General features: G+C 42.2%; 2 protein-coding genes across 10 annotated transcripts in view; one reads left to right on the top strand and one right to left on the bottom strand.

The window, feature by feature from the left end:
• Positions 1 to 1,896, bottom strand: part of MATK (megakaryocyte-associated tyrosine kinase) — a 31,709-nt gene extending 29,813 nt beyond the window's left edge. For 6 of the 7 annotated variants that reach the window (XM_037384507.1, XM_037384509.1, XM_037384508.1 and 3 more), the window contains exon 1: positions 1,481 to 1,896. The gene's annotated coding sequence lies outside the window, so the exon portion shown is untranslated. The remainder of the gene's footprint in view (positions 1 to 1,480) is intronic. The other variant, XM_037384513.1, reaches the window with a different exon arrangement.
• A 153-nt stretch (positions 1,897 to 2,049) lies between these two features.
• Positions 2,050 to 25,277, top strand: part of ELAVL1 (ELAV like RNA binding protein 1) — a 36,937-nt gene continuing 13,709 nt past the window's right edge. For all 3 annotated transcript variants that reach the window (XM_037384544.1, XM_037384542.1, XM_037384543.1), the window contains exons 1-2: positions 2,050 to 2,152; positions 13,899 to 14,082. In XM_037384544.1, the coding sequence (XP_037240441.1) occupies positions 13,911 to 14,082 (172 nt within the window). In that variant the 5' untranslated portion in view covers positions 2,050 to 2,152; positions 13,899 to 13,910. The remainder of the gene's footprint in view (positions 2,153 to 13,898; positions 14,083 to 25,277) is intronic.

Below are 25,277 nucleotides of genomic sequence, written 5' to 3'. Positions count from 1 at the left end.
TTGGCTTGTGCCCATGGCCTCGATTTTTGGAGATCCCAGACCCATCTTAGGCCCAAGAATGGGATCGCTAAATTAAAACCTGAACGACACAAGGAAAATACAAAATCCACAGTAAAAGAAAGCTGCTATTGATGTGAATGACAAAATTGTGCTGTTGTGGCTGCCATACCTAACAGCATAAGCAAGTAACAGATGCACAAACATCTTTAATGTTTTATGAGGCCTTGAAATGTATTTCCAGACCTGTCAGGCTTGGGAGTTTACATGAGAGGATTCCCCATCTGGCACTGAAAGCTATGACAAAGGAAAAAAGAAAATGGCAACGTTTTTAACATCTCTCTTAATTATTAACCTCCTTGATAGACTCTTCATTTAATGATACTGACCATTATGTTTTCTTTGATACAGTGCCCTTCGGACTATGGCAGAGACTGGGCTGTTTCCTGGTCATAATGTATAAATTAGGAGCCCATACATAATGGCCCAGGATAACAGGACCACTTGAAGGGTTTTCTCAAATGGGTTACTGGGCAGATAAACCAGATATCAGCAGTGCAACAATGTTGGGAATTCCATATACAAGGCCTTGCTAGAGGCCATGACAAGATAGGTAGAGGAAGGATATTTGCATTTTCATTGTGTGATTTTCCATGTGTTCCAGTGTAATTCGTACTAGGTACAGAGTATTTTCAGACACATGTATGTAAAGAAATGGCAAAGAACACATACTCGTATAAATGGTTTTGCAGCTATATTGCAAGTTTCTATCCCTCAGGTGGGATTTCACTGTTCTAGTCTAGAGGAAGGTGCATTCATTTGATTTTCAGTTATGTTATGCAACTAAGTAAAACTCAACTTACGATGTGTCTGTGAATGAAAAATAACACGACACATTTTAGTGCAGCCATACTCTGAAATTTTGGCCAAAGCTGAGTACCTTGAGAGGTATACAGGATTTACAGACTTGCAAGCTTACAAGTATGTCACACACTAAACGTACTTCTTTGTACCACGGGTATTATTGCAGAATACTGTGTTAATGACAAAAAGATAGCTATTTCTTACAGAATAGTGGAAGTTTATATTCACAGACCCCTCCTGTGCAGTTCAGGTGTAAAGGGATGCCCTTGGCTACCAAACAATTGCTGGCAGTGGACAGAGGGAAAACTCTTGACCAGCAGATCCCTTAAGGTCACTGCAGAAGGACTTGGCAGAGCATAGAGCAGCGCTGACCACCATAGCTTCTCCTGCAGATCATCACTCGTATCTTGTTTACACAGGAACGATTTATTCTGTCAGCCAGTGGGCAAGCATTCCTTTGCACTGTTTCTTGGGGAGGTTCCCCTACCGGCACCCACGGAAAGGGAGGCCCTTGGCTAACAGGCTGGCACCAACCACAAACACGCTAGAACCTGGGGCTGTCCTGCTGCACCTGCTGCTCAAGTCTAACTTTTGCTACAGGGAAAAACTTCTATTTCACCTTCCACAACAGCGGTATGGGGGGACTCGTGCCCAGGGTTCGATGCAGACAAGGCCCACGCTCTCCTCCTGCTCCTTCCCATGGCTTCAGCAGGCCCGCGGCACAGGCCGAGGCTGGGGGAGCACCAGCGCTGCTCCTGGCCGCTCCCGAGGCCCTGAGCCCTCCCGGTGGGGACCGTTCAGGTCACGCTGTCCCCGCCACCAACCGCCCCGCCGGGAGCGCCCCTCAGGCCCGCTGAGGGAGCAGCCCGGCGCAGGCCCCCTGCTCACCCGCAGAGGCGGCAGCCTGGAGACCCGCGGCCTCGCTGCCGGCCGAGGGGGCGCAGGCGGTGGATGGCCCTGCCACCGCGGCGGCCGGCGCGGCCCCAGGGGCGGCTGAAGCGGTGGGGCCAGGGGCGGCGAGGCCGGGGGCGGCGGGACCGGCCCGACGCGCCAGGCCGCCGGCGCCGCACGCGCAGCGCCCCTCCCCTCGGCGCGCCCGCCAGAGGCCGCCCCCGGCCGGCGCGGGACGGACGGGCCAACGGGCCAACGGGGCGCGGGGCACGTGCGCGCGACAGCCAACGGGGCTCGGTGGGCGGGGCGGGGGCGTGGCCGCGGCGCTGCGAGCGGCTTGTTGTGCGCGCTGCGGAGCCGTTACCCTCCCGCTGCCCAGGCCCTACCGAGCCGGCGACAGGTGAGGCCGCGCCGCCGCGGGCGGCGGGGTGGGGCCCGCGGAGCCCCTGGCGGCTGCTGTGAGGCCGGCGCGGGCGGGAGTGGGCGGTGGGCGCTGCGGCCGCGAGGCCGCGGCCTGGGCCTGCAGGGGGAGAGCTGGGGCCTGCGGGGGGAGGGGCCAGCCGGCGGGGAGCGCGGGCCTGGGGCGGCGGGCTGGGCCGCGGCCTGCGGGCCGGGGCGGGCGTGCGGGGCCGCGCGGGCCGGCGGGAGGCGGGCGGGGCGCGGGCGGCGGAGCAGGGCCCTTAGGCCTCCGCGCTGGCAGGCGAGAAGGCCGCGGGTCCGGCCGCCTGGGGCTGCGGCGCAGGGAGCTGGCCCGGGGCGGCAGATGCGCGGCCGGGGCCCGCACCGCGCCGCGGGGCCTTGCTCCCGTTGCCTCCTCGCGTGTTTATTTCGCTTGTGTCCGTACGGGCGCAGCTTTTGAATCTCCCACCTCCGCTCAGAGTGGCGCGTCTTTACTGACTGGCAGTACCCGAGGGTGGGCTTCCTACTGCGGCCGGTGCGTGTTAGTGGCCGTGCAGCTCTGGGCCTGCCCGGGGCAGGGCTCGGCACCGCTGTGCTAAATGTTTCTGGCCGGAAGAAATCACGACTAAAGTAGCAGCCCACTATTGTTAGTACTCGTGGGAGGCTTTTCAAAGTAGAGTGAATCCCTTTTTGGGGGATTGGAAGAGGCGAGAATGTGTCCTGGGCTGTTCCGTGGGAGGCCGTGGGTGAGGAACGCATCTGGAGGTGGCCGGGATGAAGGGCCTCTGGCTCTGGGGGAATAGTTGGGTGGAAGCGTGTGCTGGTTCCCATGTTCTGTAACGCTGGGGAGCAGAGGAGCGTTATCTGTTGGACGGAGGCTCATATCTGAGACTTGCTGAGAAGGGAGGCATGTTTTAGTGTGTGAAGGACTTTTGCTGGGACGTCTGATCCACTTAATGAGGCATCTGTGGAAAAATAGAGGAGGAAAGAAATGAGAAGGGTAGAGATGCGTTTGCTTCATTAATGCTTCCTGTTGACATTTGATGACTTTTTGTGGTCTCTGTATTTCTGTTCCTTTTTCATTTTATGCCTTGGATGTGGATGTTAGCTGTTGGAATCGCTCAGCGCTTACCTCTTTACCGGCCTGCTGTTCCCCAGTACTCGTGTCTTAACTACTTTTCTTTCTAGATCTGTGTGGACAGAGATCTCTGACTTGTGCATCTTTCTTTAAAACTGGGGTGATGCATATGTTCCAGAGGCTTTATGAAGCCAGTATGGTTGATAGGATTTCTTAGATTTCTGTTGACTCTTGGGTTATGTCGGTGTTGTATGATAGATAATAAAGTCTAGATTCCTTAGCTTGTAAGTCTGTGCAGCATGATACGTACGCTGTGATTGTCCTAGTCCTTGCTCTGAAGCAGTGTAACTGTATTTGTATAATGATGCACATGAGTCTGTGATTTCATGATTCAAGGTGTTCAGCAATGCTGAGTTACAGAACTATGACCTGCACTTGCAGTAGGCTGTCCCCTTGGCTTGACTGGAGTATGGCCGGGAACATCTTAAGCTGATACAGTTGTTACGTATATTATGTAGTGAGTTTATAGCCTTAGTTATTTAGCCCTGATGTGGGTGGTTCTGCAGCACCAGATAAATGTGGTTATACTGCTTTCCTACATAAGTTGTCTCATGCAGCACCAGGTTTGTTGGAGCAACAGTAGTTGTAAGCACAGTCTAAATGGAAAACACTGTGTATAGCATCTTTCTTAATTGTGTCGGAACGTAGCCAGTGTCTAGCACTGATACTAGCTTACCATGAAATGTGCCCTGTGCTCTTAATTAAAACATTCTGTTTTCTGTTTGCTGGTTCTTGGATGTTCTGTCACTTTTCTTCCTGAGAAAACCCATCCTTGTCTTGACCTGTCAGCGATGGGTCATTCTACTTTCAGAATCCCTTTCTTTAAGTTGTTGTGCCAGCCTGCTTTCTTTACTGAAGCTTTGGTCTCTGCCTTGTTTCTTGCTTGTTACGAGCCCTCTGTGAATTGATTACAGTAAAATGTTATTAGATGTTGCACTGACTACGTCTTGTGGATGAGCTATCTGTGAAGGTGGTAGACTTTGAGTTACAGGAAGCTCAAGCTTGCTGTATTTGCAGACTTCAAAAAGAGAAGCTGTTCTTTTTGCACTTCTGAGTACTTCAGAAAAAGCATGGAAGGCAGCTGCAGGAGATTCCCACAAATGTAAACATTTAGGAAGAATGACATAGCTCAGCAAATGAGATGTGTTAAATTTTGCTTTCTATTGGAAATTGATCAGGGCACCTTTTTTTGATGTGCAGTTCCGTAATCTAGGCACCTGCAAACTTCAAACTACTGGCCTAAATGATTCATTTGATTATACAACCTTGTTATATGTAGGTGATGTATGCAAAAATAGATTTTAAGCTTCTTTTTGTTTTGTTCTTTTTTGGGGAGGTAGGGTGGAAATAAGCTATGCTGAGAAGGCAGAGGTGTTCTTCATGTGTATGGCTTTGCGCTTTTTTTTAATATTACTAGCAGTGGCATAGTAAGTATGAAGTATAATTTTCCTCTCATCTACTACTTCCATGGCCTCCTTGTAGGAGTGCAGTAGCAAGTTGTGATGTCTCATCAAGCCTTCAGAGATGGATTTCCAGCTACTTCTTTTATGCTGGTGAACAAGTTGGACGCTGTCTCCTCTTGTTACTTCACTTGCCTTCCTGTCTCATCAAAGTGAAAGTACCAGCTGCTAATCCTAGGATGCATCAATGTGTGGGGCAGCTGTTGTCAGAATGTCTGGAATTCACAGTTCTTGTGTCCACTTCTTCTCACCTCCTGGAAGTGTCCTGTGCATAGGAAAGGGGTTGTTCCCCCACAGCAACCGTTCTGTCTCCAGATGCTTTTACTGTAGGTGAAAAAAATTGCCAGAGACATTGCTGGACAGTCTGACACTGTCTAGAACGAGGAAGATAACTTCTTTCTTTTTATATATATATCTGTTTATCATAAATCTGTCCTTTTTTAAATACCTGCACGGAAGGTGAGATAGTGTCAGCTGCATAAAATTGTCCAGCTGTCTCTTCTCAGCCCAAGAACTCTGTTAACTGTCAGTGTCTTTGACCCAGGGACAAAACAACTGTGGAAGCTGTTGATGTGAAACTCAGAGCAGAGCCTCCTCTCTCTGTCAAGGCCAACTATTAACCTTGGAAGACGAGGAAATCTCGGATCTAGCTGCAGGTGCTTAGTATTTCAGCTGTGTAGTTTCCAATTGCCCTTGTACATATCGAGCAGAGATGATGTTGGAAGGCCCTGATCCTCCCGTTCATGTTACAGCAGCAGCGGATGGTAATTATGGCCCGTCTGTATCTGATTTCTGACAGCATCCTAGCTGATTAATTCTGTTCCTATGAATTGAGTATAGGTCATCAGACTGATGGTAAAATGAGGTCATTCCTCTGAAGAATGCAGCTTATTTTTTGGCCTCAGATACTTCTGTCTCTGAATGGCAATATAAGCGTTGACAAAAACATTCACCTTGACGATGTAATTACGTGAACATGGATAAAAACAACTAAGAGAAGCATTTAAAAGCTTTTTAGACAAATCTGCTTGTTAAAGAATATGTAAAGCTAATTCCTTATGAAATACTAAAATTATGACAGTTGAAAATTGTTAGACCAGTAATACACTTAAAACTAGGCTTATGCCTGATGTTATAAAACAAAAATAAAGGAGCTTAAAATATGTGGTAGTAAGAAACATTGGATTAGCATATGGAAATAAAGTTTGTGGAAATGCAGTAGTAGATTTTAGTAATGGCCACCTCTGGTACAGAGATATTTTTATTGTCTGAACTGACAGTATGACAAAATGTTAGAATCTCAAATTTAGTCCAGCTAAGGAGAAAAAGGGCAGTGTCTTAATTCAAGGTTCGCAAAGGGGGAAAGGAATCAATAAAAAGATGAGATCTATTAACTCTGAAAAATCTGAAGGACTGGCAAGCAGGAAGGATCTATTTGGTCTCCAGATTTACAAACAGAACTTAGACATTAGCATGGGAGGAACGTACAGGTACGTTAAGCAACTTGTGTGCCTTAACGCTTAAGAGTTTCAGTGTGAAAGGATCTTCGTGTCTAAAGACAAACTTTTTAAAGTGACCTTCGTTAGCATGTTTCAGTAGACTGAGCTAGTTTCACTCTTGAGGAGGGAGTAGAGTACAAATGCCAAATTAATCAAATTGAATATTAAATTTAAATTTCTCTTGCTTGCTGATATAAGATACTGCAGCTGTGGGGTAGAGGAAGTCAGATGAGACAGCTACGGGGGAAAGAATACTGACCTTGTTGATCGCTGTGGGACAACAAAAAAAGAAATAGGGTAACTGTACATTTTGGGGGAAGGAATCTGTGATGCCTCGCTTTCTGCCTTTAAGTTTTCATATGTACCCAAACATTGTACTTGAAAGCTCAGGAAGATGGCTATTCCAGCAAAGTGTAAGATTCATGCTTATGAAATAGAGCAGCTGTCAATCAGCCTAAGCAAGTATAACAAGCAAGAAAAGGTGAGGTCAAGATTCTTCCTTTGTGGTCATGGACTTGCTTTTTGGAAACAGTATCAGGTATCACTTAAACATAGACATGCTACTTAGCACCAACATTTTTTTTTATTTATAAGGAAAACTTAAGCATTATCACAGCCAAGTATACATTGAAATAATCTTAAGCGTGTAGCTCAGATCTGAGTTGAGGTTTTGAAGTATGTGGCCTATACTTTGCATGTACCTGCTAGGATAACCTTTTATGTTAAACATTTTTTTCCCCCTCAGATGCTCTATAAATGTTATTTTTCAATTGAAGAGAGTATCTGTAGATTTGCTGATTTCCCCCCCTCTATTGGCTTTTGGTGTTTGGTTGAGATTAAAATCCTCTGCTATTTGAAGTAATGCTGTATGAATGCAGCATAGGTGAAATAGCAGTGGGTCTTGTGTTGTATTGTCATTGACCTGTAGTCTGTACGGATATTCATGGAGAGGTCTGTGCTTGTGGGGTGTAATGTGGAGAGCTGCTGGGAACATGAAAGGAGTTTGTGTAAAGAATAAAAGGGATTTTCTTGGAGATTATGGGGGAAGAATCTGTGGCATATGTAGAGAGGTCTGGATTAAGAAATTGAGATGTATTCTGGCTGTGGAGTGTACTGGGAAACTTTTTCTCTGTTTTCTGGGAGGTATGTGAATGTCTTGCTGCTGGAGCAGCTTCTGTGGTGAAACCTATTATTTTCCTTACAGCTATCGGTGATTTCTGAGAAGAAAACATGCTGGGTTTGTCCCCCTCTTCCTTCCCAGGTTCTGTCCCTTCTATGTCTTGATTAAACTCCGGTTTCTCAATCCTGTCTCGATAGCTGGCTGCAAAGCAAGTATTTGCATGGCAATACTATGTTGGATCATTCTTGAAAACTGTTTTCCTGGGACACTTAAAATTAGTGGAGACCCTGCAGGCCCTTCAGGCCCTTCTGTGTGTGTGTGGCGTTGCTTTTGGCATGTGGTCAGACCTGGACACCTCAGCACCTCTGCATCTGTCTTTTGCAGCTGTTTGGATTGGTTTGGCGCTTCCCTGGATGCAGTAGTGTCCTTTTTCTTCTATTTCAGGTGTGATCTCCAAGGAAGACTGCTCAGCAGCTTCACAATTGAGTGGTAGAGCAGTGTTCAACACAGATAGCCAAATTTGTGGTTTGCCTCCAAGTCAACCATGACTCGCTGGGGGGGGGGGGGGGGCATGTGAACAAATATCATCCATGTGCTGAAGAAACAGGAGGAGGTGTCTTGTTTGTATAGCCCTGAAGGTCTACTTTGAAGCACCCTATCAAGATTCTTGAGGTCAGCCAGTGTATTTAAGAATAAACCCTTGAGACTGAAGTCCTGGTTGCTCAAGACAGCTCACCAGCAGAATTCTGCCGCTGTCACTTGTTTCAGTGCAGGATCCCTGTTCATATACCAGGATTAATCCCAGCAAGAGAATTCATCAGTGTAGGGACTCTGTGCGACACTGTCTGCTGAAGCATTTCCTGCATAGTGTGGCCCAGGTGATGCTAACTTGCATGTCATTGCAAAGAAAGACTGAGGTGTTGGGTCAGTAACCTGTGCCAGCAGCCTCTGTTCTGCTGTGGTCTGAGAACCCTACTGTGCTCTCTACGGCCCGTTCCCAGTGTTGAAGTTGCCACAAACTGTGCCACAATACTTTAATGCGCTCATCGGGCTCTCTTTGGCCAGGTGTCAGATACTGGTGTAGTCTTTGTGCTTCTGATATCAAAGACAAGAAATATGTTTGAGGTACCTCTGACCTTCTTGTCTTTGGTACAGCTGGTGTTAGTGCTCACCTGTGCCTCTGCAGTGCTACATGGCTTTCAGTGCCTGGAGAACTATATTGCATGAGTGAGAATGGATCAGTTGCTGGAGTGATAAAACCTGCTCCTTGGATTTTAATGAAGGTGCTAATTGCTGGCATGAAAGAGCACAGAATTCATTGCTCCTGGAGAATTTCCTGTCTTAGTTCTGCAGTACCTGAAATGCTCACGTTATCATCTATCATCTGTTTAGGTGTCTGCATTCAAGTTTGTGCTCCTGGTAGTGGTCTACTGCCTTTGCACACCTGTGAACAAGGTGAAGGTATATTAAACCTCTTGCCTGAAGACAGTTATCTTTCTTGCCAGTGTTCCTGTTTCAGATTATCTCCTGAGACTTGTACAGGTCTTTCTTCTTAGCAAATGTGTCACAGTGGAAGACTTGGGTGCTGTATCCTGGAATTCTGGATGGAGATCCTGAGCATCGTTTGGCAAAAGCTTCTATTGGTCTGTGGACAGAACCATTTGTGTAATTTTTCTTTTAAACCTTCTGGGGTCTTTCGCACTTTTGTGAGAAGGTGATTGTCACGGTCAGTGCGAATTTCTGGAAAAAATACCTTGGAAATCTTTTCAGTGCAGTCCAGAGACCTGAGAACGCAGACCTGGCTGTTCGTGAATGAGCAATATTTGAGGCAGGTAGTAAAGTGCTGGGCCATGTGAATCTGAGCATCTCCAAAATTAAGGGAAGATCAAGGCACAGTACATATTCCTGTTGGTTGTTCTATGTCCTTGAGATCATAAATTTGAGAGCACCTTACACACAGAAAAAAAGAGAAGGCTGCCTTTTAAAACAAGCTGTTGCAGGGTTTGGTTGTTTTTTTTAAAAAAAATCATTTCAGGAACTGCAGTGCAATGGAACTTAGCCTTAAAATTTCCGTTTTTGGGGATATAGAATTGAAAGCTTTTTTTTTTTTTTTTTTGGAAAGGCTGTGAAGTATCCATCTCATTACAGATAGCTTTCCCAAATGGAGCTGGTAGGCCATCTTTCCATCCATCCTCGACCTTGATGAGGATATCGGTACATTAAGACTTCTGATTTATGTCTATGTGTGTTCACAAACATCAGTTAGTGAAGTTATAGATCCAAGTTGGTTCCTAGGCCTGGTTTTCAAGCCCGGAATATTTACTGATACAATTTGACCGTTCTCTCTTTGGTAAAGAAAGATCAGGAGATTCCCTCAACATATTTCAGCGACAGCAGAATAAAAAACTTGTTTTCTCATGTAGCATTTCTCATGTCATCCATACTGACCATCTCATACCACCTTTTCTTTTTGGAATTCTCTGCAGTATGCAAAGGTTAATGATTCTTCAGGGACACTTTTTATTCTTGCTGGTGTGGGAACTGTTCACCACCAGTGGAGGAAGTGGTTTCCCACAAACTTCCAGGATGGCTAGAAAGTGTTAGTCTGGCAGTAGATTGTGTAAGTGCTTGGTGAAAGATCAAGGAGAAAGAGGCATCTTCTTTATCAGCACTCTTCTCCTTTTCTTCTTTAAAGCACACAGAAGCGATAAAGACATAGTATTCCTGATAGCCCATGAAAGTGTTTGCCAGGCCTTTATGCAAGGGCATCCCATAATTTTTTTCCTAATGTCTGAAGAAAAGTAGATGGAAAGCTTCCTTCACAGTTCTAATTGCTTCTGAATCAGCAATGCCCTAGGCACCCCTTGTTTATCATGGGGAGATATAGATGGTAAGTCTTGCAGACAGTGGGATTAGAGACTGTGGTAAAACGATTTAAAGTTGATGACCGTTTGCCAAACTCCTGTCAGTTTTGTTTGATGCCACACACAAGTCTGGTAGCTTGCCATCTTGGTGTGCTGAGGAGTTTTCTATGCTTGGTATCTAGCTGTGGTGCCACCTTTTTAGGCAGCAGATACACCTTGGAGGATAAGGAAATACTTTATTTTTTAAAAAAAAAAAAGGTTTTGGTAAGTGTTAAAGTATATAGTAACTTCTTAAACTTGGCAGGAGGAGAATTGTTGCAGCGGGAAGGATTTGTATCATCACGGGCAGATTGGGTTAAAGTGAAAGGAACTTGAACTTTTGTCTCATAAAGCTGGAAAAATCTCAGCACTTCTGCCTTTGCTTACTAAATACTCTAATTGTACTGTACAACTTCCATATGTGTCAACACATTGGTGTGTTGTGCTTGTAGGGCTTGAATTTTATGCCGGACAGGCAAGCAAAGCTGCCTTCCATTAAAACAGTTTTGAAGACATAAGTCACCTGGTTTTATAGCTTGGATATTTTGAGCAAAGAAGGTTCAGCTGTTTGAGTGTCATTTAGCAGAACAAGAAACTTTTCTGAGGTTGTGCTCAGACAGTTCTGACAGAGCTGGAAGGGAACATGTATTTAATGATATAATGTCACGGCACAAGTGGGACAAGCTGGCAGCTTAAAATCATCTGGTGGGAGTGTCTCTTCCCCTGCTTCTAGTTCTGTGTTATCTGCTCTTTCTTTCCTATCCTCTGCCATTAGCTCTGGTGCTTAACCTTGCTGCAAGGAAAGCAGATTAAAACTGCTGACAAAACAAAAAGTGCTTCCCTCCTGGTGTAGGTTTCCATTGCTTCCATGGTGCAGATTGGTTATCCTGTGGACAGAAGGGTGCTGGCGCTTGCTCGTGTTGACACTTGAAACAGAAATGGGGAGTAAAATGCTGATCAGTGGGTGAGAGGGAGCAAGACCTCGCCTTTAAACTGCAAGCTGTTAATCCTTTTACCAAAAAAAAAAAAAAAAAAAAAGATTCAGTTTAAATCTATACTGTGCTTGATCTCAATATTAGTCATGAATTGTTCTCAAATGGTGTACTCTGTTATCGTCATTTAAAATCTGACCTTTGCAAGAAGAAAGTATGAAATAAATGCTAAACATGATTTAACAATAGCTACTGGTGAGGAGACTGAAAATCCCTTCCTGCAGACAGCATTCACTTTCTAGATTTAGGATTTCTAGGTGCTGTTCCTGACTTTTTCCATTTTTTTTCAACTTGTAAATAATTGTCAGTAGTGGTGCAATCCCTGGAAAGCTTCATCCTGTAGTAGATCCTGCTCCGTAAAATAAAGCTGGTGCATCATTGCTGCTCGGGCCCTTGGCATAGAAGGCAGCGGGGTCTGTAAGTTTCACAAAACTCTTAAGCTGATGCTACATAGTTGTCTTGTGGTGTCAATGGCTGTAACTCAAAATCACCTTCTTTGAGAAGCGTATGTGGTCATATGAGTGCTTCTGAGCCACCTTGATGCAAAAATAAATTGGCAAACAGCCAGTTATTAACTACATGGTCCTGCAGGGCTTGCTGGCTCACTGTGCATGGAGATGAGCTAGAAGCTTTTACATCTTCTGAACACCTGACCTGATGTTTTACTGTTGGCTGAGAAACAATGGTATCTTAAACTGTTCTAATACAGCTTGGATTGATTATCCCCTCAGGTAAGATTAGCACTGTGATAGTGGTACCTGTTTCAGATAATATGCTCAGTTCTCTGGCAGACTGCAGCTAGAGGAATTTTAATAGTAGTTGCTTCTGTACAGCATCTTATGTTATTCTTTTAGCCAAATGAATGTATTGGCCAAAAGTCCTATTAAAGTAAACGCAAAATTATCTTTGAGCCTGTGGTAATTAACTCTTCTAAGGTGGCAGTGAGAGATGCAATGAGAAGCAGATTTCATGTTGAACTTGGAAGGTTTACACTAAACTTTCAGAAGGGAGTTAAGAGTTGCAAGTCTGTTGCTAAGTTTCTGGTGCTTGAATCTGTCGTTAGACTGATCTCTTGCATCAGGTGAAGCATTCATTTACCTTGATTCTGGAAATACAGCAGTGTGAATCTGAATTTACAGAGCTGGTAAACAGTATAGCAAGAACAGATAATTAACTAAGCAAGCATTGGTGATTTAGTTATATGCAGCCAAACTTCAGGTGGTATTCCCATCGTGAGAATGCCGGATTAAAGACAAAAAACTCAGTCCTTTCAGATTAGCCTTAATTTCCTCCAAAAACCAAGTGTTTGGTCTTATGCCTCTTACTGGTGGAGTTTGAATTTGGAAACACGTAAGATTATTGCAGGTATATGGTGTACATTGACGTTTCTGTATGCTGTTCATAGACATAGTTCAAAGAGTTCAGGTTCTGTGGTAAAACACGCAAACAGTGTGGAGTGCTGAACCGAGCATCAGGAAGCCATGAATTCACTTCAGGTTTTTAGCAGCTTTTCTGTTAATTCTGTCTGCTTCACAGCTGTTTTTAAGAACTGTTAAACAAAACTATGTTGGTTTGGAGCTAGAGATGTTTAACGTTCTTGGACTAGAAGATGAACAAATCTGCAGCAGTGAACTTGAGAACCAGAGTCTGGAACCATACAAGAAATCAGCTTCCTGGTGGTGGTGCCTTCCAGAAAGAACATGCTGATCTAGACTTGCTGAATCTTCTAGACATCACTTTTCTCCTGTAGCAGGGATGGGGTTTAGGTATCCTGATTTCAAAGTAGTTGTAAAAAAATTTACAATCTATTATTCCGGCAGGTCATGAAGGAAGAGCATCATGGGGCTGTTGTGAGTTTGAGCTGTACATGTCCTCTGCATCTGAAACATCAGGATTCAGTCCCTGCTCATGGCTGATTAAGGCAGAGAGTATCTTCATATGATGGAATTTCTGGGTATTTTCTCTAGGCTTTCTTTAAAAAGGTGCAAAAATAGAAACTATCAAATACTCAACAAGCACCAAAGTTAGGTTTCCAGTACAAATTCCTGTCTCCTATATGCAATTAAGCGGTCACCGAAAGGCAACTATTTAACAATAACAGGGCCTTAAGATGGAGGGTAAGCAAAGCATGAAGGAAAAAACATTTAGAAAATAGTCCGCATTTGAAATACTGAACTGGGTATAGTAGATCTGGCTGCTGCTGCTCCTCTTTCTGTCTTCTAAAATTTCAGACCATAAGGTTGGAAGTAAGGTTGAGGTGGCAGTTTTGATTCTGGTGAGTCAAGTGCTTGGACATGTGGAAAGTGATTTTTAACTCTGTTGTTGTGAATACTTTGGTGTTTACAGGAATGTGTGCAAAGTCTGTCTTAATGCTTTTTATTAATGTAAAAAAAAATGTTAAGAGCTCTTCAATGGTACAGAGTTTTGTAAAATGCCATGCTTGTTAGTTTCAAAGAGTGAATTGTTCTGGAATTTTCAACAAATGTTTTGGTTTTGAGTGGAAAAAATGTGTAGTTGAAAGGGTTGCTTGTTCTCAGTTTTTTAAAATAAACATTCAAACTTATTTCAGGTGGAGGAAGTCTGGCTTATTGACATGCAAAGATCTAGAACTTATGTGGGATTTTTCTCTTTGCAGATATATTGTAAAATGTCTAATGGTTATGAAGATCACATGGCTGAAGATTGCAGGGATGATATTGGTAGAACAAACTTAATTGTGAACTACCTCCCTCAGAACATGACGCAAGATGAATTACGGAGTCTATTTAGCAGTATTGGCGAAGTTGAATCTGCAAAACTTATTCGGGACAAAGTTGCAGGTATAATCCAGTATATAAGAAATTTTTACTTTGTGGTAGACTGCTCAAGCAATTACTTAATTGAATGCAATTTGATGTAGAAATATTCAATATTTGTGTGTGTGTGTGTGTAATCAAACTATTGACAAGTATGCATGTAACTACAGTAGTGCTAATACTAGACATTGAGGATTAGGAAGGTAGAATACTTAAGGCTAAGTTAATGACTGTTTTGTATATGGTTAAGAATTCCAAGAAATACCGTTCCTAAATTTGAACATCAATAGGCGTGTCTAAAAATAGTTTGAATTTGGTCACCAGCTTATTTATTCTTCCTACAGTCTGTGAATTTTTGAGTCTTACTAGAGCTCTAAATATGCAAACAAATTTCTTGATCTGATTTTGATCAGTAAAATAAAGGTGTGGTATGTGCTTGAAATGGTTGTAGGCTTTAGCGCTTCAGGAATTTAACTTGTAAGTTCTTTGAATAGGATTGATAGTTATAGCTTTAAAAAATGAGAGGAATGAACAGTTCAGATTTGTGAAACTTCATGTTTCCTTGCAAACAAAAAAATGCTGGTAAAGCAACTGGTTCAGTAAGTATTTATTTGCAGGAGCTTTTTATCTGCTCTGCAAAGATGTTTTAATCCTACATTTAAATTCTGGTTATTCTTGTTCAGAATTCATGGAATCTTGGATTTAGTGGGAGAGCGTGGTTGTTTCTGTAAACAAAAGCAATTGTGTTGTTAACTAGCTATGCATACTTGTTTGTTCTCAGCCGCAGATGATTTCCTTGTGGAATTTGCTGTTCCACATGCTCGATCTTGTATTTCAGAACCTAGCAATACTGTCTTAGATCATTATCTATCTAATCCATAATGAAACAGGTCTGAAACTACTTCACTGTGTAAAAACTGCATGAAAGCTGATGAAACACATGAGAATTCCTTCTGTGTTATTTTAACTGACTTTAGTTTATGTGCTCGAGAAGAGATGTGAGAACTAATTAAAAACTTTCAGAATGGTTTCTCTGATTTCCATGCCTCTTTAGTTCTCCTAATTTCTTTCAGATGAAGTTTCACATGATCGCTGTCTGTCTAAATCTGTACTTATGGAATGTATATCGAAAATAATCATGAAATACTTACATAAAATACAGATTTCTTTGAATATTTTGGTAGCTGAGTTATCAACCTAGATGTAGTCATACAGTTTGAGATGCTTAGAAGCAGAAGCTTGCTCTGGAGGCTGCTTTTCCAAGGAAATAAGACTACTTGATGAATGGCTTGCTATCATTAACAAATGTCACAGCTGATCCACACCTTAGACTTTCAATTAAGCACAAAATCGTCTGCACAGGAGGTAAGGATATTTTAGATGGGAAGCCAGACACATCATTACCTGAAGTTTGAGAGCCTACCTCACACTGTTCCCTGTAGCATCAAATACTCTGGTAAAATCTGGTTAACTTTAACTTGGAACTTGACAGCGGTGGGTAGTTTAAAGTCCAAAACATATACTTGTGTGCTTCAGATTTTTCTTAACAACCCTCTGAAAAAATGAGACTAAAATTCCTGTTAGGGTTGCATAGAGTCCTTTGGTGCCTGTGGACAAAAATGTTGGCTTCTCTTTAAAGGGATTGCAAGTGTTTTAATTCTTGGTGGCTGCGTTGGTCAGACCACTTAATTTTGTTGCTACCTAATTTTTCATTCACTTGCAACGCTGTTACAAGCAATTCCCAGTCTTCTTGCTCACTGGTGGTTTTGGAGTATCAGTGAAACCAGTTGGCTTCTTCAGGAACCTTCTGAAAATGCCACTTTTCTTTTTCTTCCTTTTGCTTTTCTTTTTGCCCCTTCATGTTTGCATTAAGATTTAGGTATTGAGAAACTCCACTCTAAGCAGGTCTGATGTTTGGCTGCCCCCGTAGAGAACAGTCTTGTGGCAGAGTTCTGCTTTCCTTGTGCACCACCACTTGCATTTCTGCAGAAAAACCTGTTTAGCTCCCTGACCTTGGTTTCTGTGAGGTCAGATAAGTCATAATATTGGCACATAAGACGCAGTGGGGTTGAGTGGCCTGGACAGCAAGGATGTAACTCCTCCTTTTGTTGCAATTTTTTTTAGATCAGTTTAGTTTTTCTCAGTGAAATTACAGCTTTAGTGCCACCATGACATTCTGTTAAAGCATTTTGTCTTTGGAGTTGCCTTTATTGATTGTATTTGCAGAATTAAAATCAATCTTTGCTTGATAATGCTTATTTTTCATAAACCAATAACTGGTATGTTTATTTTTCTCAATTAATTCTCTATTAGTGAAACATGTAGGACAGAAAATGTCTTCTGCCTGGAATGCAGTTTTTAATGATTTACTGAACTAGCCTTAGCTGTCAGGAGACTGATTACTTAAATTCAAGAATCTATTTGAAAGCCAGAGTTTCGTTTTAGCAAAGTATTTCATTATGATCAGAGTATGTATGTTGTTGGATTTTGTTTCAAATACAGCATGGTACAGAACAATCTTATGTTCCATGTATTAGATTGTGCTTATACAATTTAGAGAAACTTCTTGAAACCATTAGGCTACCTATCCCTTATTTTGTTATTGATGAATGCTATAGGAAGTTGAAAGTAGCAGCAATCCATAGTGTCAGTTTACATTCCTTACTATGAATTTTCTGCTTTGTGTACACATGGATTATAGCAGCCGGTAAAAGTATAGCTATGCATTTGTTTTGTTGAGATGTGATAACTTCTTTTCCTGTTTTTTGCAGTTACTGTAAAGAGAAGCTTGTGCACGCTAAGGTGAAGATTAGACAGGGTGCAGTGCTCCTTCAGCTCTTCCTGATCATACTGGAAAGATAGGGTGCTGGTCTCATCATTCTTCAGTTTGTGTATTGCATTCCTAAGCACTTCCAGACATGGCTTTGCTTAACTTGTGATGAGTGAATCAGTACTTGGGGTCAGCGGGCAAATAATGGGATGTTGCTCTGTTGCTCACTGTACTTGTATTTATGGTGAGTATGTCGTGGATGTCCAGGATTTTCATAAGAGATCTATAGAACTTGGATATCATTCTTTCTGTCAGATCTTAAGACTAGCACTAGCCATATCTTGGGGCTTTGAGCCCTGGGGAAGCATGAGAAGGTCGCTTCCCAATTTAGTATGGCACAGTGTCAAGTCTGAGATGTAACTGTTGCATCTCCTGGCCCTTTTGTGGTAATTGCTGAGGCTTGTGAGTAGCCATCGACCCAATTCAGCTGATTAAATACTCTCTTCCTGTGGCTCTGGCTCATGAGGCTGAGAGCAAGGAAATAGTACTGGGGTTTGTCTGATCAGTCTGTACTGATTAGACCGTAGCCTTCTAGCACTGATTTCAGACTCAATGGTGCCAAATGTGTATAATGTTAAAAGTCCTCTTTCTTGGAGCAACTGCCTCCTATCATAGATGATTCAATGGAAGAAATCAGTCCCATACCATATTTTGCACTGGGGGTGCTTTACTTTGCTGGGACATCCATATTCTGGGGTACGGTTTTCTGGACAGTCTGCTGCGTTGGACTTCTCTTATAGGTGAACATTTTTTCAAGCGTTTCTCCTCCTTCAGTATCTGTTAACGCAGAAATTCAGGCCTTTGCCATGCTAGTCTTGCTGGATTTCTTGCAGCACAGATGTGGGTGGCTCATCATGTCGGGATATCTGATTGCGCGCAGTGCAGATGCTTCTAATCAGTAGCTGTAAGTTTTCTGAGAGAACCTGGTCGTTTCTAGTCTGCTTGTTTTTGCAGGCATACAGATTTTTAGTCCTTCTGGACCAAATGATAAAGCTGAAAGTTAGTCTGCCATGAGTGTTAAGTTGCATTTAATTTCTTTGTTCTTCCCCTCACTCTGCTGAAGTGTTGGTGCTTTCAAACCCAACTGTTTTAGAGATCTGAAAAGATTGGGTTAAACATTTCCCATGTGTTTAAGGTTTCAAACTGCTCTGGGATCTTTTTATTGCTCATGTCACCCATAGCCCTGCTCTGAGTACCTGGTGACAGGTGTGCTGTGTGCACCTCCCTGTAAAAGTATTCAGTCTGATGGCAGTTGATTTTGTTAGGGAGGCATCCAACTTCTTGAGGGTTCTTGTTCCCTCCCTCACACCTTCTGTACTGCTTGAGCAGGGAATAAGGTATCCCTGTGATACTCATGACAAAATACTCATGACTTTCTGCTCTAGGAAATCTAGGATATGATCCTTTAGACTGTGCCAAAGGCTGGCTGTACCTGTCAGCTACCAAAATGCAGCCATCTCGGTGCAGACACTGGAAGGAGACGGTGGGCTTCCTCTCCACTGTCTGTATTTGCTTATGTAAGTTTGAGCTCTGATGGAGCTTGCTGAGGTTGAACCCCTTGATCAGCTGCCAGGTACAAAGGCATCGCTCCACTGTTGCTGAAAACCACGGAGCAGAATGGATGTTTTGGGATGACTTGTTAAGGTTGTGTGCAGAAATCTGGGGTCCATCTCCAGCAGTGCTTGCTGTTAGAGCTGACTCAGGCTGCAAGTGTGCACGTGGCTTACAGAACCGAAAAGAAATCACTTCCCAGGCAGTTGGAATCCCTCAGGGATTGGTATGCATCTTCACCTTTTCCTTGTCTTTTTCTTTTCGTGATGTTTTCTCTGGAAGGCTTGCACGGAAATGATGCAGCTGGAAAAGAAACAAATGGCTGTGTCCTGGTAAGCTTTTAAAGCAAGAAGGGAAGGAGGATTTTATTGCACTGCTTTCAGATCTGAAAGGCAGTAAGTAGCGCTCTAGCTTGCATGACAGGGTAACCATTCATTTTACTAGTGCAGTGGACTCCAGTCTGGAAACAGAATTCTTAAGTGTTCTTGTTTTGTGGAAAGTATTCTCTTTGACCGAAATTGCTTCCTTTTGCCTGGAAAACAACCGTTAAATTGTTCATGCAGTTTTGCTGTTAACTGTGGAACTGGAATACATCATTAACCTTGGATTTTTTTTCCCCTAGCTTTTTAATCACTTTTGGTGGTATGCAGTTTCTTTAAATGTGCATTCAAGAATGTGGCTTTTGGTTAGATCCGCTTAAAGTGCGAGTGGAGCACGGTGCAGTGATTCCTGGTTCAGTGTTGATCTGACTAATCCGGCCTTAAACAGTACAGTGCTTACCAAATGTCTTAACTAGTTAGGCACAAGACCAGACTATCCAGCTAGGCTGAGCTTTGCCCCCAGCCTGACACGAACATGATTATGTGGGATTTCTGCAGTGCCCTTTTGGTGTTGGCATGACTAATGATGGTTTTGGACAGCATTTATGACTAAACTGGAGGTGAAGCATAACTGTAAAAAGTAATTCAGAATGATTAATTGTAGCTTCAAGGAGTTACTTGGGGGGAAAAAAAAACAACTTCCTTTTTCTAAAATGTGTAAGAAGACTGTAGAATATTTTTTGGGGCAAAGTGAAAGTGATTTTTAAGATTAACTTGCTACTTCAATACCTGCGCTAAAACTACTGTACTTAGCTCTAGCTCAAGCAGCACTTTTTCTAGTTTTCTGGGACTTAACTGTGGTCACTGTGGTAGAAGTGGGAAGGAATGGGTGTGTTTCAGAGAAGCGAAGCAATTTCTCAGGATCACTGATGAATTTAGGTGTAAGGACATTGCTGAAGAATGAAGGACTGGGTACTTTGGGACTGGATCAGGAGGAAAGTTTTTGTTTGGGCTGTGGGTTTTAGTTTCAGCTTCACTTGTTTTCAGAGAAGCTGAGATGCATCATGTATATCTTTAGTGAAGAACTGCATGTAGGGGTGTTTCCTGTATTTTCAAAAATACTGAGCGCTGTGTGGTAGACTAGTAATAAATAGAATCACTTCTATGTTGTGATGATAGGGCTTGGTCAGCATAGCCTTGTAATGGAAAATCATGCCCTTCTGTTAGTTTTGGAGATCAGTGATTAAATACTTCAGATGTTTGTTAACATCCAGAAGTATGTCTTGACAAAAATCCTTCAAGAAGCTGTTTTGTTTCGTGGTTGGTTGTTTTTTTTTGTTTTTTTTTTTTTTTGTAAGGATATCTTGTAGTACAAAAACTGCCAAGAGGGTAACAAATAGCAACTGCTTGTCTCCAAACTGCTTGTCTCCAAAGTCAGGCCAAGCAGTGTGTGTAGAACATGACAGGTTCTGAAGTTGATGTTTAAAGTATTGAAGTGAAAAAATGGTTAAAAATTATGATGTGGAGCAGATTTAACATTGGGCTGAAGGACATAAGGAGGAGCTAGAAACCAGCATCATCTCCTGAGATCAGTGGACAAAAAAAAAGACAGAAGAAAACTAGCGGAAACCTACAGAAATGAGTTTTCACTCAATTAAAAATAGACTATGAGAGTGGGTGCTTCCAAAAATGTGTGACAGAATAACTAGTCCACTGAAAATGGGCAGAGTCTGCATTCCATGTACCAGTTTTGGTAATCCCAGGCTTTGGTTTAAGGACTACATTAGAAATAAACTCAAAATTTAGAAATGGTACCATGAATGGGAGAAGAAAAGGGGTACTGTCTACCTTTTTCAGCACATTGATGCCTGGTATTTGGATGTGGTGGTGCTTGATGTATTCACATGTATTTAAGCTGTCTGGTTATCACTCACAGCACATTTTGTAAACGCAAACAAACAAAAAACCCCAAACCCAGCTCTCTTTCCAAGACACCACATCCTCCCCTGAGTGACATTTGGGGAGAATCTCTTCCATCCTTCTGTGTTATGTACTTGGGCCTTTTTAATTTAATCTCAGAGCATTGTTTTGCATTTCAGAAAACAAATTCTAAACTAAAATGCCTTTGTACTGAGGTTCTCTGACATGACAGGAGCCAGATTTAAATTTAGGTTCTTGAGAAGGATAGGATGGGGAGAATCTATGTTAGCTGCTTCCAGAGGGGGCAGCTGGTCTGTAGTGAAGTGGAAAATTAAGTCCTGGCTCTGGTCTCATATTAGACTCCCCAGTGAAACTAGAGTTGTCAGTCAGTAACAGGAGGGGAATAAGAAACGAGTTAGTAACTGAAGCAGTGTGTCTCAGGGAGCTGGGAAAGGAAGCAAGGACATGGACAGAAAACCAAGTGATGCACAGAAAGAAAATGCGTGCCCTCCTTCATGAAAGGGCTTTTTATCATGGAAACAAAACCAGATTCTTTCTGCTGAAGGAGTATGGTAGTTTGCTTAAAACTAGGTTTTATGGTCACTTTGTTAATTATTCATCCAGATAAGGACCTACTTGTTGGTTGTGTGTGGTGTTTTTTTTTTTTTTAAACTTTGTCTCTTGAGTACACTTGCATTTATGTGTATGCAAACTTTTAAAAGTTTTTTTTCTTAATGGTTTTTTAATTATTATCTTCTAAGATAGTTTAAAAACTGTTGCAGTACTGCCGCCTTTTGCACGATAGGTTTCTAGCAGGCTCTTAACATCATGATAAAGCAAATAACTTGTTTCCTTGCCTGGGATAAACACTTGACATAAACCATAATGCTTTGTAAATGCCGATTCCTTATATATTTTCTGGCATGCCCTCAAAGGAAGGTAGTTTGTATTGTTTAGGAGGAAGGAATATGGAGTAAAATTGTGAAGCAGAGAGTATTCCTCAAGAGTGATCTGTCAGGGGAACGGTGGAACATGCCTCTTGCAGTGACGGGATTGTCGTGTGTTAGATACCCTAGCTTGTTCAGAGATGAAACTTGGTAACTGAACAGCAAGAGGTGCCTGAGACTGATGATATTAAGTATAGAGCAAGACCAGTTAATATGTTGTCATTTTTGCATGGGTTAGCTTTTGGTTTTTTTAGCACTTAAGGACTGTAAAGTTGTTAAACTGATGTAATTTACAGACTAAAAGGGAAGTCCTGTACTCTAGTTTTTGTAAAGAAAAATAGGTAATTGATATTTTTGTATCACGTGGCAGGTAAAAGTTAACTGGACTATAATTTCTGGGGTTTAGTGTGAATTTACTATAAAACGCCTACAACAGATAAAGAGAAAATCTGGTAGCTGTTGTAATCCTGCTACTTTTCAGACCCTTCTTTTTTTAACCTGTGTTTGTTTCTGTAAGCCCAATTATATCCCTGCTCCCTCTTTTCCCAGGGCATTTAAATAGGCATATCCCTTTGATAAGGAATAGTCGTTGAGCAACCTGTATAAAATTAGAAGTGGAAAAGGTGCAGAATTATGGTCGGAAGAAAACAGTAAATGTGGCCAAGGGGATATGGTCACTGCTTGTGTGTACTTTGGGGAACAGGCACTTGGAAGGATAAGTGTGTGTAAGCTCAAGGACAGGGTTTGGGCAACAACAACTGGATCCCAAGGATGAAGGTTTGCATTTAGAGGAGGGAAGTTTTGGATGAGGTTTGTAGAACGTGCTTTCAACCAGAATGCCTAGCACTAAAATCTTAACTGCTTTTAACGTGAAGCTGGCTTACGTTTTAGGGAAAGGAAATACGTACGGTTTGTGTTTACAGGGGCTGGATCCAGATCACGTGGTCCCTTTTGGTCCTGTGTGTCTGAGCGCTGCTACTTTTATGCAGGATAAAACCAAAACTAAGTAGCTTAATCTTCTTTGTCATCTCAAACAGTGCATAAAGATATAATCTGCCTGATGCTTTGCAAGAAAGCTGCTGGGTGGGTAATGTTTGCATGCCTCCTGTGTTCTCTGGGAACGTTGCAAGAAAATAGGGAAGGATACTCGCTTGCACTGGTCGTAGGCTGAGCCCCTGATGAGTACTGAAGGTAGTTTAATAAATTTATATGGTGTGGAACCCTGCTCTACTCTGGCAGGAGACTATAGGCACCTTCTCCCCAGCGCAGCATCCACCCAGGGAATGACGGTCCCGGCTGCCAGGGCTCAGTGGTTCAGACTCAGAGGGATTAATATTGTTGAAGTCTGTTTCCCTGGTCTTTAAGGACCTATTTCCGTAAACTTTATTAGGATATGGACCTCTTTGGTAGTTTACTGGAATATTCATGTTTATGTGGCTTTTGGGCCAGACTGAAAATATCTGCAAAGCAGCTGGTACTCTGAGCCTTCAGGGCAGGTGCTGGCTGGCTGTACCTGTGAGGAGTGCTGGACTCTTCCCACCCTCTTAGGAGGTAAAAAGCCATTGCCTACTGTCTGTGTGATATTTGTTCCCTCTTATCTTTGGTCAGATTTGGGAGAAATAAGCCAGGGTCCAGGTGCTAAAAAAATTTCTAATTGTTAAATCATTAATTTTCTTAATCAGGGGAGAAGAATCTCAGTAGGTAAGCGATTGTGGACTAACCAGATTTGATCTAAATGATTGACCGTCTCTGACTAATAAACCAGAAAATCAATGTTACAAAGAAACCAACAAAAATGCTGTAGGTATATATAAGATATGTTTGCAAAATCCTGATCAGTGTTAACTGTAGCTCTTTAAAGGATAACAGTGCAGCATTTGGTGCTTAATTAAGATCTTGCTTTTATTGCATTTATTTGTTTCTTACGTAGAGTTAAATCCTACTTGGCTATCAAAGAGTGATTTGCCATTACAGTTGTGCAGAAGCATCTGGCATCATGAGAGTTTGGTCTGTGCTGGTGAAGATGTGTTGGATATTGTTCCTGCAAGAGGGTTGAAAACAAAGGGGATCTGGCTTCTTCAAGAGCTTTAGGAGACAGTTAATTTTAACTGGGACTGTTTATATAAGGGGTATATTAGAAAATGGGCAATGACATTATTTGGGTTTAGATGAGTTACTGGTATATTACATTTCACAACAAAGCAGACAAAGGCAGAGGACATGCCAGGGAGCTGCAGTTGATCTGCAGTGAATCTGTCATGTATACCGGTAGTAATAACAACTTGAGGGTTATTTGGCGCTTCCTTCCATCCCTTGCGGCTTTTAGACTCAGAGGCCTTTGCTTTCAGTAGACTGGTGATTCTTTTTTTCAGTAGATCGAGTTAGTGTGCAGTGTCTGTTCCAGCCCTTTTGTTCAGTTTCTCTGATACTTTCTGCTAGGGTGATCACCATTTGAATCTTCTTTTTTTGATTGGGGTGGGTATATTTGGTGTTCTGAAATGTCTGGAAAGTATAAGAAAACTTTCTTACCAGCTAAGACTAATGCAGAGCCATGTTGTGTTATTAAAAAAGGGCTTTATTTCAGAAGAGAATCCTCTATTATTAACAGTTAGCTGTGTCTTCTAGTGTTCTCAAGGCTAACAACAGAACTTAATAACTTAAAAATAGTATGTTGTTAAAGTAAGCACATTCTCCCATGTATGCTTACAGTTTTCTTTAGAAAAATCCCATGGAACTGACGAGACAAGGATAAGTTGTCTGAAAAGCTGTATATTTTATTGAGTGGGAGTTGCTCTATTGCACCGGATGGTCTTGAAAGTATCTTTAGTTATTTTTAGGTCTACAGTGATAAGTCTCTAATAGTTGGGTAATTGAAAGCCAAGATGATCTTGGTATGTAGTGTTATATTTGATAGTAGATGGATTAATTGATATAGTTGATTGTGGAGGCTGAAGATAGAAGCAGCATAAATAAGTATATCCAAATAAATATCCATTTCCTTAAACGATTTAAAGACTTGCATTATTATTATTATTATTATTTTTGTGAGAGTTAAGAGTAAACTTATATAAAGTAATAGTACATTAATTGTCTGCATTAAAGAGAATTTTCCACTCTTCAGTTTCATCCTGTGTTTGGGAGACTTACTGCTCGTTAGCTATATGAATATGTGAAGGATTGAAAACTTCTTTTTCCCTCTTCTCTCGAGGAGTAAGGTTGGAATAGCTACAGAGAAATGAGTAGCCTGATGATTTCTTACCTAGCAGTTCCTCTGTTGACACTTTCTCACTTTCTGCTCTTTATCTACAAGAGTTTGTACTAATGAACTTTGTTAAATTCTTGCCTTTGTTCCACACCCATGAAGTTTACAAGGCTGTTCAGAGTCAGTATTTTTAGTCTTTAATTTCTTAACTGTTGATGGATGATCTGCAGCTGTGTGATAGGCACTGTTCTTGAAGACAGTGGCATGTCCAAAGTGGCAAATGAAAGAGCTTTGAGTTACTTAAATATTTTGATGTATGTCAGCCTTGAGAAACTTCTTTGGCTTATTTAAATATTTGCTGTGTGGATTATGTTCAGTTTACTTGTTCTCATTTGCATTTCCCTTAATTTTGATGTTGATAACTTCCTTTTGTTTAGGATTAATTTAAA

Source organism: Falco rusticolus, chromosome 4 (assembly GCF_015220075.1).
Source record: "Falco rusticolus isolate bFalRus1 chromosome 4, bFalRus1.pri, whole genome shotgun sequence".
Lineage (NCBI taxonomy): Eukaryota > Metazoa > Chordata > Aves > Falconiformes > Falconidae > Falco > Falco rusticolus.
The sequence above is the reverse complement of the archived record's forward strand: the minus strand, read 5'-3'. Positions and strand labels throughout refer to the sequence as shown.